At 33.1% G+C, this 13,643-nt stretch overlaps 1 protein-coding gene across 1 annotated transcript in view; it reads right to left on the bottom strand.

Moving 5' to 3' along the window:
* LOC118201805 (potassium channel subfamily T member 2-like) overlaps positions 1–13,643 on the bottom strand; it is a 459,181-nt gene that overhangs the window by 18,670 nt on the left and 426,868 nt on the right. Inside the window, exons 24-26 of the mRNA XM_085825117.1 lie at positions 7,821–7,922; positions 7,635–7,718; positions 6,078–6,209 (exon numbers count right to left, since the gene is read on the bottom strand). Coding sequence (XP_085681243.1) covers positions 6,078–6,209; positions 7,635–7,718; positions 7,821–7,922 — 318 coding nt within the window. The remainder of the gene's footprint in view (positions 1–6,077; positions 6,210–7,634; positions 7,719–7,820; positions 7,923–13,643) is intronic.

Genomic DNA, 13,643 nt, shown 5'->3' with positions numbered 1-13,643 from the left:
ATTCGCAATAATAAAAAAGGCGTTATCTTTGTTATCTTAGTTTCTCTAGATTGGCAACAAATCCGTTATTCTGCCAAGTTTCAAATGTAAATAAACATGGACGCGACCGCAAAAATAATTTGGCTTAGCTGCACTTAAACAACTTTTAAATTGTTGATAACTCTAAACATCTTGCATGCAGATTTACTAAATGCATAAAAACCTTAACCGGAAGCATATTTCACAAGTGCACATCTGGGTAGCCACCGAGGGAGTGGCTTCTAGGATGGACCAATCGATATGCAGTAATATTTCTGTCATGACATATGACCTTTCGCGTGCTTTAATATTTAGGCAAGATGTTTGAAAATATTTTGCAACGCAATTTTCTGTACAAAATAATTAAAGGCATCGTCCATTTCTTCTGAAAATGTTCATTCCGAAGTTGGATCAAATATAAGCAAATGTGAAGATTTCACTACCTGGTTGAAAGGATTTGAAACAAATAAAAACACACGTTGGGTACTCCGCAAAAATTATCGATGTGAAATATTACTTAACATGTGGTAAATAAGATGAAGAAAGAAATATGTGATAAATATCTGAGCCCAAAATGCTATCTTTACATAAAACTATGCATATGAGAAAAATATTTACACCAATTATATATGTAATAGAAGTCAGCACTTTTTATTGCAGTCTATATGAAAAAGATGTTCTATAATAATAGACAATGCAGAATTTTATTCAAAGTGAAATTTACTAATTTGCATTCGTATACATTTAGTGTGTTAAATTTCACATTTAATAACTGCTCACTCTTAAATTAGTGTCTTCTCCAGAAATACTCATCAAATAGAATGAATTTATTTTATTCACAACGAATATATTCAACTTATTAACATATAACTTTTAATGTTAATAATGGATATAATCAGATCACACACAATACATATTCTGAATCTTACACTTTAAAAATCAAAAGAATGTCAGCACTGAAATAAGAAAACACTAGATTCATTGGAACACTTTCCGTCCTTCTCAGCTCAATTAAAAAAAAAAAAAAAAAAAACTATACACTTGAATTCTGTTAATCCACAGGTATTAGTAAATGCGTAATATTCGAAGCTAATTATAGCTTGAGTCATTTTATCGATGTAAAGAGCGATAATATGCCGTGAACATCAATCTAAATTTTAATGCGAGATAAAAAATCGCGAAAGTGAAATGTCAGCGATTAATTAAACTCATAAAACGAAAGCACTGTGAGATTTTTTACTATTACTCCATATATTTTTAACTGCGAAACAAATGCAAGTTAAAACGTAAACAACATGCGCGAAGATTTAGTGTCACAAAAATAATAAAAGCTCATTGGTCCATTTTCGAAACCCCTCCCTCAGTGGCTACGATGATGTGCACTTGTGAAATATGCTAACCGGAAGATAAGAACAACATAATTCAATTATTTGTAAAGCAAAAAAATGCACAATTTACAAACATATAAGAAACTGAGATCACTGGGATGGGTAACAGAGTAGATATAAATATATTTATATACGTTTAGTGCGATCGATTTCAACCAAAATACGAGGTGCACATCTAAATGTTATAGCAGTCCTGTATACAAAATTTCAACGTTCTTAGGCTACTCATTTTTGAGTTATGCGAGATACGTGCGTACGTATAGACGTCACGAAAAATTCTCTTCAGAATTCATTTTAAAGCAGTTTTATAATTTTTTTGGAGGAAGAGAGTCTTTTATTCTGACCTTAAGTACATATGTCAAGTAAAAACATCGTTAAATTGCATTCGATAGCGGTCAAATTGGATATTTTCGTTGAAATATGCTGCCTGAAACTTTTCGCGATTCTTCATACAAGGATGTAAAAATCTGAAAGTTTTCAGATTTTACATTACGCCCAAAGGAGCGTTTTTTAACGCTTTGTGTGTTACCTTTATTTATTAATTATCGTGTTCTTCGCACATAAACCACAAAATTGAGTTAAACAGCAATATCGCAAAATAATTTTAAAATGAACATATCTTTAGAATTTCGGATACACAGTCTCGCGCACTGAAGATAATTTTTTTTGCCCCCCCCCGTACAGTGTTGCCATTGCTCGCTTTGAAATCGTTGAGTTTGTTAATCAAAAATTCTTTAAAGTGTTACAAAATATGAAATAGTAAAAAAAAATTCCAAATTTGGGCTTCCAGATGCCCATATTCAGGTGGTTATGATACCCGAAAGTTTTCGTGATTACAATACTTCCTTTTTATTTCGTACAAGGAAGTAAAAACAACTTTTATAAATGTAGAGCTTGTAGAATAGATATCACGATATTAATTAGCAGTTTGTGGCAACGAAATTTATCTGTGTTATAAAATATGAAATTTAGTAACACTGAACTATGAAAACAGACATAAAATAAAATTAGAATATAATTTTTTTTGTCTGTTTATAAATTAATTATAGGTATGTTATAAATTATTTATAACTAATTCATAAACAGATATATAAAAAAAAATTCTCAAAGGGTTCAGATTTTAACGGTTGCCCCAAAAAGACTTTTTTAAAGTTTAGAATGGTTTATCAGTAGTGATTATCAACAAAGATGGTCCAGGTGGAATAGCGAAACAATTTACTAGGATATTAAATAAATATGCATTTATACTAATATAGGATCCTTACATACCTTTCGTATATTTAAAAAGAGAAAAAAATATGTAATGTGTTTCTGTAAAGGTACTGAGTGTTGTTAATTATATATGTCATGAATGAAATGCATTTTTATTTAAATAATCTGTGTTGGAATAGCGGAAAACACGTTCACATTACTGTTCTGTTGAATTGCACGTCACCTTTCTCTGTGTTCTAAATAAAGCCTATTCGAAGCAGGCGTAACACTTATTTCTTGAAGAAATTATGACGCACAATAAAGCATATTTTAGGGAACCATATGGTGTCCATGACCATGGATTCAAAGAGTTTTATCAGATTCAGTGATTCTATTGAAGTTCTTTGACTGAACTGTTAGACGGAGCTTTATTAAAAGTTAACGTTTGTGATAGAAAATTTTGCTATTGAGGAAAAGAGAAAGTAGTAAATAAATTTTTATGAGCTTGAGGCCACACAGGCGATTTGTCTTTTATAGTATGAATATTTTTAAACGAAAAACTAATAACTGTATATAATAATGATTGTAATTAATCCTTAAAAAATAGAGTTATTCACATCTTTCGGAAGTTGTGACAATGTTTAATTCAATTCACCAGCCACATTTTGCATTATTTTCTAAAATTGTAGTCTATTTTTTGGAATTATTAAATCGGGAATGAGAGAACCAAAGTTTCATTAAGCTTTGAGGAAACTAATTTATTAATTGAAAAGGCCTTTTTGTATAATTTTTGCAGAACCAAAAAACTGTTATTAAATTTCCAATATAATTAGCTGTTGAAATTTCCTTGAAGATTTTGACATTTCTAAACAATTATTTTGTTTTAGGTCTTTAAACTCAATCTAGTCTTTCCTAATGCTTTTAAAATTATATTAACTTAGTTTCTTTACTATTTCTGTGGACAGATGGTTCGCTTTATTCTTTTGCTTTTGGTATAAATACAGCCGTGGCTCTTCCCTTCTTTGTTTCAATTTCTTTGCTCCTGATGATGAGAGACCTGTAATGTTCACCCTCAAAATGGATAGTCTTAATTAAAAGTCTACGCAAAACACAAGATTGTTGCTCTGTCTAATTTTGTGTATTTTCGGTGTGTTTCTCTTCGCTTTTGTGTAAGATTTGTTGATTATACATAATTTATTACTATTAATAACATTATATTATATAGATAAAACAAACATCCGTAGATGTTTCACATGCAATAGACATGTTCTATATGTATAATTCTTTATATAAATAATGCAATCAAAATAATTATAATATTTGCAGACATACAGTCGTAAGAAGAAATTTGGGAACATCGGGGTAACAGATGATAATGCCGCCCCGTATTTTTGTTTCTCTCAAGCTTAAATACTGTCTTTTGTAGTTATTTTTGATAATTTTATTAATAATTAAATGAAAATAATATTTTCGATAATTGTCTCTGTGGAGTATGTTATTATATGTTATTCCTAATTCATGTTTAATTTTCGAAAAGAATATAATATCCGAAGCTATTTGACGTCATACAGAGCGAAATATAAAACACATACGATATAATTAAGAGCAAATTATTCAGCATACTTTATTTTTACACTTTGAGTACAAAAATATCTGTTTCCTGTTAACTGTTAGCAGAGAAAACTCAAATTATTTTATTAAAATATGCGATCGATTATTCTCAAATGAGAGTAAACTGGTGACCTTTTCCTTTCCACAAGGTTTCGCAAATATTATTTTTTAATAATTTCACATTTGAGAATGATTGTTCGGCTTTCTCTACAGTCACAGTAACATTATGTACATTATGGTTGCTATGCACACATCAAGAAAATCTGGATGAAATTGAATTGTGATTATCAACAATTCTGCTTGAAAAATGAAAAAATAAATATCGTTATAGAATAATTAAGACACAATAACACGCCGAATAAATACTAATTCAGAAGACAAACAACAAAAATCAGTGTTATATTTACAAAATTTCCACAGTCAAAAGACAAACAACAAAAATCAGCGTTATATTTACAAAATTTCCACAGTCAGAAGACAAACAACAAAAATCAGCGTTATATTTACAAAATTTCCACAGTTGATTTTGCGGTTTTGCAGCTGAGGATGGTGGTTCGGTAAAACCATCGAAACTAGTCCTGTGGAAATTTTGTAAATATAACGCTGATTTTTGTTGTTTGTCTTCTGAATCGTTATAGAAGTTTAATTTTTTTAGTGTTTTAAAATGGAATCTTCAATGTTATAAATCGATTTATTTTTCTTCTCTAGTTGGGGCCCCCTAAACTCGCGGGGCACTGCCCGAGTTGACCAGTGGTAGTCATGGCCCTATGTAGATAAATAATTTATATATTCACATAAGACAAGTATGTTCTATGTACATAATTAATTGGAAGAACCGTAAATAACCTCAAGGTAAATTACCTGCAGTTTTTACAAATATATTCTCTGAGTTTTCATATACAAATTATAAATATTCTTTTTACATAATCACTTGCAATAACTTTAAAAGCAGAGCGTTAGTAATCCACAAATATTTCCTTTGACAATTCACATGTGAAAAATACACTCCGCTTAGACTATTTTTTCCTGTAACATCAAAGATCAAACATCTGTATTAGCCTCAATCCGAATCACTATATGACCAGAGGATACACTATGATCCATGCGATATTTTCAAATCAAAACACGAGAATGGAGGAGTTCATGATGACGTATAGTTATCACTATTCATTTTATGCGAGAATGAAGTAATAAAAAATGCCTAGTTATGTTACTGGCAGAGTATGAAAACCGCGGCATTCTACAGAATACCTCGGCAGTTAATACAATACCGAAAACTGACTGGCAGTATATGAAACGATTTAATATTATTTGACATATTTTCCATAGAATGCCAAGTGACAAACCTGAAAAGCGTGAAATATATCTTTGATTTGTTTCGAATATCACGCATTCGTTTTGAATCACGAGATTACAGTCGACTGGTGGATTAAACCAACATGATGATGGCACGCTTACCGAAGAGATTTCCGTTTTTGCTCATTGTTGTGTGCTTTAGAGGAAATTAGCGATACACATGCAAAAAGTGTCGTAAAAAATTCACGCCTTCGTGGCCATGCTAGTAAAGATGATGAAATAGTATAATATAATAAAATAATAATAATGCCTAGGGAAAGTACAAAGCGTCAGGCATTCTGTAAGATACCTAGGTATTCTATAGAATCCCGAATTTTCATACATCGCCAATAACATACGTATCAAGCCGTAAATTTTATTAGCTAGTTAGATTTTATTTAGATCAACGAGACGTGACAGTTTAGTTAAATCAATTGCTATCCCACCAATATCATGTCTTAACACGGAATTGCTGGGAGCTCATGTGCTGGCCACATCAGACTATTTAATCAATTTACGAACAATAACACTTACCGTTGATGCTTCGCAGGGACCAGATATCTGAGTTCTGTATATGCCTATTGGTATTTCACAAGATGATGAGCATAGTTTCTGGTATAGTCGTCCATAGGTCCGGATCCATTCGTCTTCCTTCGTTATTCTCATCTAACCGAAAGATGCATAAATCAGGTTGCATTCATATTTGTAAAATACAATTAAAATGATTTTGATACAATAAGCTTTTACTTAAAATGGATATGATAATTAATGCACTGAAAAAGAGAAAAATAGCTTATCGTATAATTTAATGGAAATAATAGATTAAATAATTCTATTGGCGGAATTTATCTACAATTTTATGTTGTAATTAAGCGTGGGGTGCCTAAATTTCGAAATCTATTAAATTGCACTGTCAAATGTATAAGCTATTATCTTTTTTAACTGATCGTGGGCGCTTCACGCTTTTATGATTTGCAATATAAAATTGTAGATGAATTCTGTCAGTACAATTATTTAATCTATTATTTCCATTAAACTACATTATAAGTTATTTCTCCCCTTTAATACATTAATTATCATATCCATTTTAAGTGTTAAACTTACTGTATAAAAAACTTATTTTCATTGCATTTTATTTTCTGTTTTTTGGGTTCAGTTATATGCTATCAACGATGAAATTTTTATTCATTAAGACACAAGCAATAAATTAAAAGAAAATTATGAAATTTTCTTTTAATTTATTGCTTGAAATAAAGAAAAGTAACTGAATATCATTCGGAGAATGAAAAAATCGCTTTGAATATTCAATTTTGGAAACTGGATGTAATAAAAATGTTATTTAACGAGCAATTTATTGATGCTAAAACAAATATCGCCAGTTCGGTATTAAATGCGTCAAAATGTTAAACTCAAAAGCAATTTTCTCGCAAGAAACATTTTCCCTCCCTTCTGCTTCCGACTACAACATGATTGTTTTTCTTAAAATGTAGAAAATCGCTCAGTTAACATTGTTTTAAATCATTTTCTTTTAAAAGATCGCGCAACGTTGGTTTTATAATCTAGGAATATTTGAAAACTTTATATCCGATGCATTTTCAGATGTGAAAACTTTAAAATAATAAACGCCAAATAGTCTTAAAAGTGTAGGGATTTTAAAAATTTGTCAAAAATTCAGAAATTAATATAATTTTCATTGAAAGTATTTTTCTCGCTGTATTGGATGATGCAAAAAATAAAATTCTGAGGGAGATATGTGCAAAAAATCGTTTAAGTGTCAAATTAAAAATTCTAAATCGTGTTTTGAAATATCCCCCCACTACACTGAATGGTTATCGACAAAGAGAGTGTGTACAAAATTTGACTTTTAGAAAGTCCTTCACGAAGGCATCCCTCCCCTTAGATAGATAGATATCCCTCGAATGCTTTGCCGTAATTAAATAAACAAAACCAAACCGAAGTTTGAACTCGATGGCTTATCAGGAAGTAGATTAAAAATCGACGACAGAGTTCTATCCACAATTGAAATACCCCGATTGGTCTAAGTAAAAGCTTATTAAAAGAAAAGGAAGGTTTATTTCAAATACAACTTACCGAAGACAGGAAACCGGAGCCTGGAGCTTGATCAATTCCCAGCAACAACCTGACGAACGTTATCATGTAATCCTTCACGAAAGCCTGTGAAATACATTGCAGAATATTAACAGTTTTGCACATGAAAAATTGTAGACCTTGACTTGTCTTAAAACATCATACGCAAGAAACATATTAATAGCGTACTTGATATAATAGTGTGTCCAACATGCTGGCACTGAAAACACTTCCCGCTGCGAAGGGCAGCCGAAACATGTATGAAATGTGAGAGCCTCTTTCACGTTCACTCTGTGGAAAAGGAATCTTACTTAATATTTATGACACTGAACAAAAAATATACAGATCTCATTAGGAAATTAACAGCAAATGCTCATAGATATTTTGCAACATGGCATTATTGATAACGTAAAAATTATATTAAAATGCTATATTAACATTGTTACGTGCGTACGGGTTCGTAATGGATTGAATGGTTTACAGTTTTTGGAACTTTCCAAAAAAGAACTCAGACAGCTCTTCTCAGTATGACAGAGCACAATCTTTAGTTATCATTTCAATCTACTTAGAAAGTTAAACACAACGCAATGCAAAGAGCATCTAAAGAGTAAAGCTAGTACGGAGATCTCCCAGTACACCGAATTATTAACAAAAAACTAATGACAGATGTTTTCTCCGGTTTTATATAGCTTTCCGGCAGCCGAGAAACTTCCACTGCCTTTGATTTCTTGAAATCGCTGGAAGGTATACACAATTACAATTATATAGGGCCGGATATACAGTTCCATTTTGATAGGATCATTAAATTAAACATCGCCATTACACAGAAATCGGTGACAAAATATAGTCACCAGAAACACCGCCAGCTTGGGGCGAGAGCCATTTACATCAGTGTTAAATGGACTTGCCCCAGTAACCTGATTTTTCCCCTGTAGCTTCACTCTCTTGAGCCTTTTAATTTACAAGAGTTGACACAATTATTTTATATATAATTTCCTAAAAGTATTTATATATATACAAAATTCGTAATAATTATTATTATTAAATATTGAAGGACTACGAATATTCGTCAAGGACTACAAGTCCCGGACAGAAAGCCATATTTACAAAAGGAAAATCAATACAGTACAAAAATTATAACTTCAATAAATAATATAAAGAAATTAAATACTAAATAAATAAAAGCACGAATTAAAAAGCATATATACACACAAGACCATGATCTTAGTATACTATTTACTACACTACGTACACTACGGGGACTACGTACTTATGGCCATAGTAAGGAGCTAGCCTGTCGAATGATCAACGTTAGAATATTATGACTTCAGGATCCGAACTACGGCGCTTTCAGCCTATTTAGGATTGGGAAAGGACCGTCCTTTAGGAGAAAATTCTTTCCGTCGAACTGAATTCCATATCAGCACCTTGTCACTTTGGTTGAATCGATGTCCTGTAGCTCTTGTGTCGTAACGAGTATTCATCACCAGAATGATTCGCTATCGAGCAAAATTGTGCAGAACTTTAAACCGTGACTAGAGACTTTGAATACACTCTTCAGGCCATGAATGAGCATACGAAGGGCGACCAGATAAGACATCACAAGGCAGATGGACAGGGAATAGCAGGTAGTCTCGTGGATAGAACTGCGGTAGGCCAGTAAGAACAGAGGTAATTTCTGGTCCACTCTTGTTGGTTTCTGGAAATCATCAGCGAGAAGTTGTTAAGGATGGTTTGATTAAACCTCCTTACCATACCATCTGACTGCAGATGTAAAAGCGGCGTCTATGCCGAGTACTTTAGAGAGTTCTTTAATTACAGCCCAAATAAAATTCCTTTCTTGATCAGAATGTAAACAATGAGGCACTCCAAACCCGGAAATCCAATGCTGTAGCATTACCTAGAGTGACAGCCTCTTGATCAGGGATAGGATCCACTTTAAGCTACTTTGTAGAGCAATAGATGACAGTGAGAATTATTTCTTGCCGTCAGCAGAAGCAGAGGTCCCAAGACGTCGAAGACGATGCATTTAAAAGGCACTTTTACTGGTTCACTATAACGTTGCAGCACTTTCCTAATGTTTTTCAAATGCTCTTCAAAATCTTTCCCGACGATGATGATGTCATCCAGGAATGTCACTCAGGTTTCATAGGGAACTTTCAGCGCGATCTCCATGTGGCATTCGAATGCTGACAGCGCATTACATAATCCAAACTGCATCACCTTGAACTGCCAAAATCCTTGTCCGGTAGTAAAAGCCGTCTTTTCTCGGTCATCAAAATGTACCTCTACATCACTTGCTTCCAGAAAGTGTCCAGAATGTCTCAATTCTAGGAAGAGGATAGTTGTCTTTTTTCGTATCCTCGCTCAACCACGTATAGTCAATACAAAATCTAATCAAACCATCTTTCTGACTAGGACGATGGAAGATGCCTATGGACTTGCTGAAGCTTGATGACTTTCTTGCATATCCTTTAGAAGTTTTCGAGCCTCTTCCTGTTTAGCAATCGGTAGACGTTTAAGATAGTGCTTGATTGGTGGATGATTCCCCGTATCAATTCTATGCTGTTGCAAACTAGTTTGACCTACGTCAGAAGATTTGCGGATGAAAACATCTTAAAATTCTTAAATTACACATTCTGCAGCACTCGTCTTTTCATGGCATAGAAGTGCATTCTGCAGTAATTCTTCTGTTAGGATCTCTGAAAACGCAGAAACTCGAGGACTACTGGTTTGTTTAACGCAGATCGCTGGAGTATATGCTGCACCACTTCGCCTTTGCTAATGATTTTCGCTTTATCACTGACGTTGGCAACTCTCACTAGGATGGGTATCCTTGATAGATCGACAAGAACTGAGGCTATTAGTACTCTTTCGGGCTGTTATATTTGTTAGGATATTCGATTATGCATACCGGAAATTTCTGTTCTCAGCTGTGGATCCAGATAGTAAGTATTCTGTTCCTGCTAGTACTGTGATCGTCTTGAGCTATTATTTAGTGTACGGATTTAGCTCCTTTACTTTTAATTCCGAACACACTTATGTTCTCAGAGGCAGAATGCCGTTTGTTATTTTTAAAGTCCAAGGAAAAACTGTACTTCTTTAAAAAACTAATTAGAGTTTATTAAATGCCTGTAATATTTGCCACGCATGCCGTGTGAATATAGATGCCTTTCCAAACGTGATGTTAACACTTAATTTTCCATCGATGGCGATTTTATCCCCAGACACAGTCTCGAGGGTAATGATGGGCGGAGTCCAGATTTACCTGCTAATTCTTGAGCCATATCTTTTGCTGTGATGGTAACATTGGCTCCTTTATCGATAGTGATGTTGTAAGGTTATTATATATCCTATAATAAAAAGTCCATTACTGCCGCCGCTCATTGCAGATATCTGAAGCGCTTTAAAATGGGGCTTCTCAATATATGGCAACCTCCGCTCTGCAAGATGGCCACTAATTTGTTCCCTGATTCCTTTCTGGGTAGCGGTCTTGTTTCCAGTGATCTGGGTGCTCTGTAATTCCTTTGCATATGGTCTTCCCCACCACAGTTTAGTTCCAGCACTTTACGGTAGGTTTGCTTCCGCTTCTATTCCGCTTGAAGGCACTGACTTACTTGGCTAGGTCGTCTAGATTAGCCCAGTCACTTGATGTAATGCCTCTTGGACATAAACAGCTTTGATTGGATAGCGGTTTCTACGAGGTACTTGCTGGGCTGCCTTGAACTTCATAACTTACACGAATCCTTTTTTAGATCCTTGACATCTGCTACGGGCCTTTTTATATCTCAAAAATCCCGGATACCATCGATGAAGTACTGCACGGACAAAATTTACCTTATTTCTGCTGGAGATTCCAAAAAGGCAAGATAAGACAGCCTTTTAACATCCGAGAACTGTGGCGACAAAAAGTTGCCGCCAAAACCATAGCCAACGCGGCGCTATTTCGCCAATTTGGCGAGATAGCCATTTACCTTAATATTACTCCTGTAACCTTATTTTAGCGAAGCTTCATTCTATTAAGACTTTTCGTATATTATACAAATACAAGAGATACTACAATTTTACATATTACTTCACTAAAATTTTTACAAAAGCACAAAATTCGTAAAATACAGTCAAAAGTTGTTAATCCGGACTCGCCGGGACTTCGGCGAATCCGGATTATTGATTTTTCCGGATTATAGATCATTAGTTTAAATCTCGTAAGATGGCATGCAGAAATTTTAAAATTAAAAATATGAAACCGTAATTTATGAAATAAAGAACAATTATGATCTAAAGGGTATCAAAATTTACAAAAAAAAAAGCTTAATATTTATTTGTTTACTTTATTAAACATTTCTTTCAATGTAAGTTGTTTAAGTTGCTTCGTTTTATGTGATAATACTTTCTCTTTAATTCTATAAACAGACATAATTTCTTGTTCAGTTACAAAGTTCCGCTGTTCAAGTCCCGTTAATTGCTGTGCCGAGAAGACCGACTAACTTGTCAATCGAAATTTTTTCGTTTTCACTAACCTCTCTGTCACATTCTTCATGTCTTTATCCATTTTTTGCAGCAATTCCACTTTTTGTTTGTTGGACATCGAAACATACTTTCGTTTTGTAGATCCTTTGGAAGTTCCAGCATCGGAAATTCTATTTGACATAATCGAAAGTTCAAGTTTACTTTTATAAAATTGCTCTTACAGTCTGCAAAAAATGATAAGCGGGATCCAATTCGAAGATTAAGGAACAACGCAATCATTAACATTAACTGAAATAGATAATAAGATAATTTTAGCTTACACCGTCCGTTATACATTAAACGCGCAGGCGAAAACGTATTCTGCACTTGCGCACACGCATATGCGCAGTAGTCAAGGTCTTACGCGCTAGCGTAAAATGCCTGTGCGCATGTGCCAATGCGGCGCATGCGCAGAAAGTTTTTAGCTTTGAGGTACGGATTATAGATCATTCCGGATTATGGGTGTCCGAATTAACGACTTTTGACTGTATCTAATTCTGATCTGATTTAAAGTAACACATAGAATAAAGATTATTGGAGGTGTTAAGGCAGCATGAATTAGCGTAATATTCATAAATTTGTAGAAAAATCTCTCGGTAGAAGATTATAAAATTTCTGCTATCATTCCTTTCTTTCCATCGATTACAGATAAAAACCGAGTGTGTGTCAGAGAAATTCAAGGTTCGGGTTGTTTTGCCTTCTATCAATGAAATTCGCAGGTACGTACTTAAACAACCCATTCAGCATATGAAATCATGAGATATATGTTAAATTCTTTCCCTATGTGGTTTGATTTATTGGTCAAAATTCGGCACTAAGGAATATGAGGTACACTGCTCAAAAATAATAATAATAATTAAAAAAAAAAAAAAAAAAAAAAAAAAAAAAAAAAAAAAAAAAAGGACAGTGCTATATCTCCCGTTCTACTGGGGCGATTCACGAAATTCAAAGTGCGTTCTTCATGTCTCGAAAGCGCGACTTAGGATATATATTAGATTTATTTATAGCACTATTCTAACATAGGTATTTTGACACAAAATCGGACTTTTTCTGAAATAACATACCAATTTTTTTACATATTTCGATTCTACGACTCAAATTATGCCAGAATACCAAGTTTTGTAAAAATCGTACGAGTAGTTTTTGAAATATTAGCTCTCAAAATTTTAGCTCCTCAATGTTAATTGAATTTGGCAAATATTTATTTATATCTCTTTTTCTATTAAACTTTTTTGATTTTTTCTCTCACATTTCGAAATTTAGGTTCATTCCAAATAAAATTTACCCATTTTTTGTGTTTTATTTTTTAAATTTCTATTTTTAAATAATTTTTATAAATTTTTCGAAAAACATTTTGAATTATAACCTATAAAATTTTTACCATCATCTTAAAGTAGGTATATTTTTAAGCATATCTGCAAAAAATTAGACTTTTTTATTCAAAATTTTCTAAGATATACACAAATTTACATATTTTCGCGTTTTGAAATTTGGCATCTTTTT

The sequence above is a fragment of the Stegodyphus dumicola genome, chromosome 10, assembly GCF_044657685.1.
Source record: "Stegodyphus dumicola isolate Sdum_Otavi_A_Nest chromosome 10, ASM4465768v1".
Lineage (NCBI taxonomy): Eukaryota > Metazoa > Arthropoda > Arachnida > Araneae > Eresidae > Stegodyphus > Stegodyphus dumicola.
The sequence above is the reverse complement of the archived record's forward strand: the minus strand, read 5'-3'. Positions and strand labels throughout refer to the sequence as shown.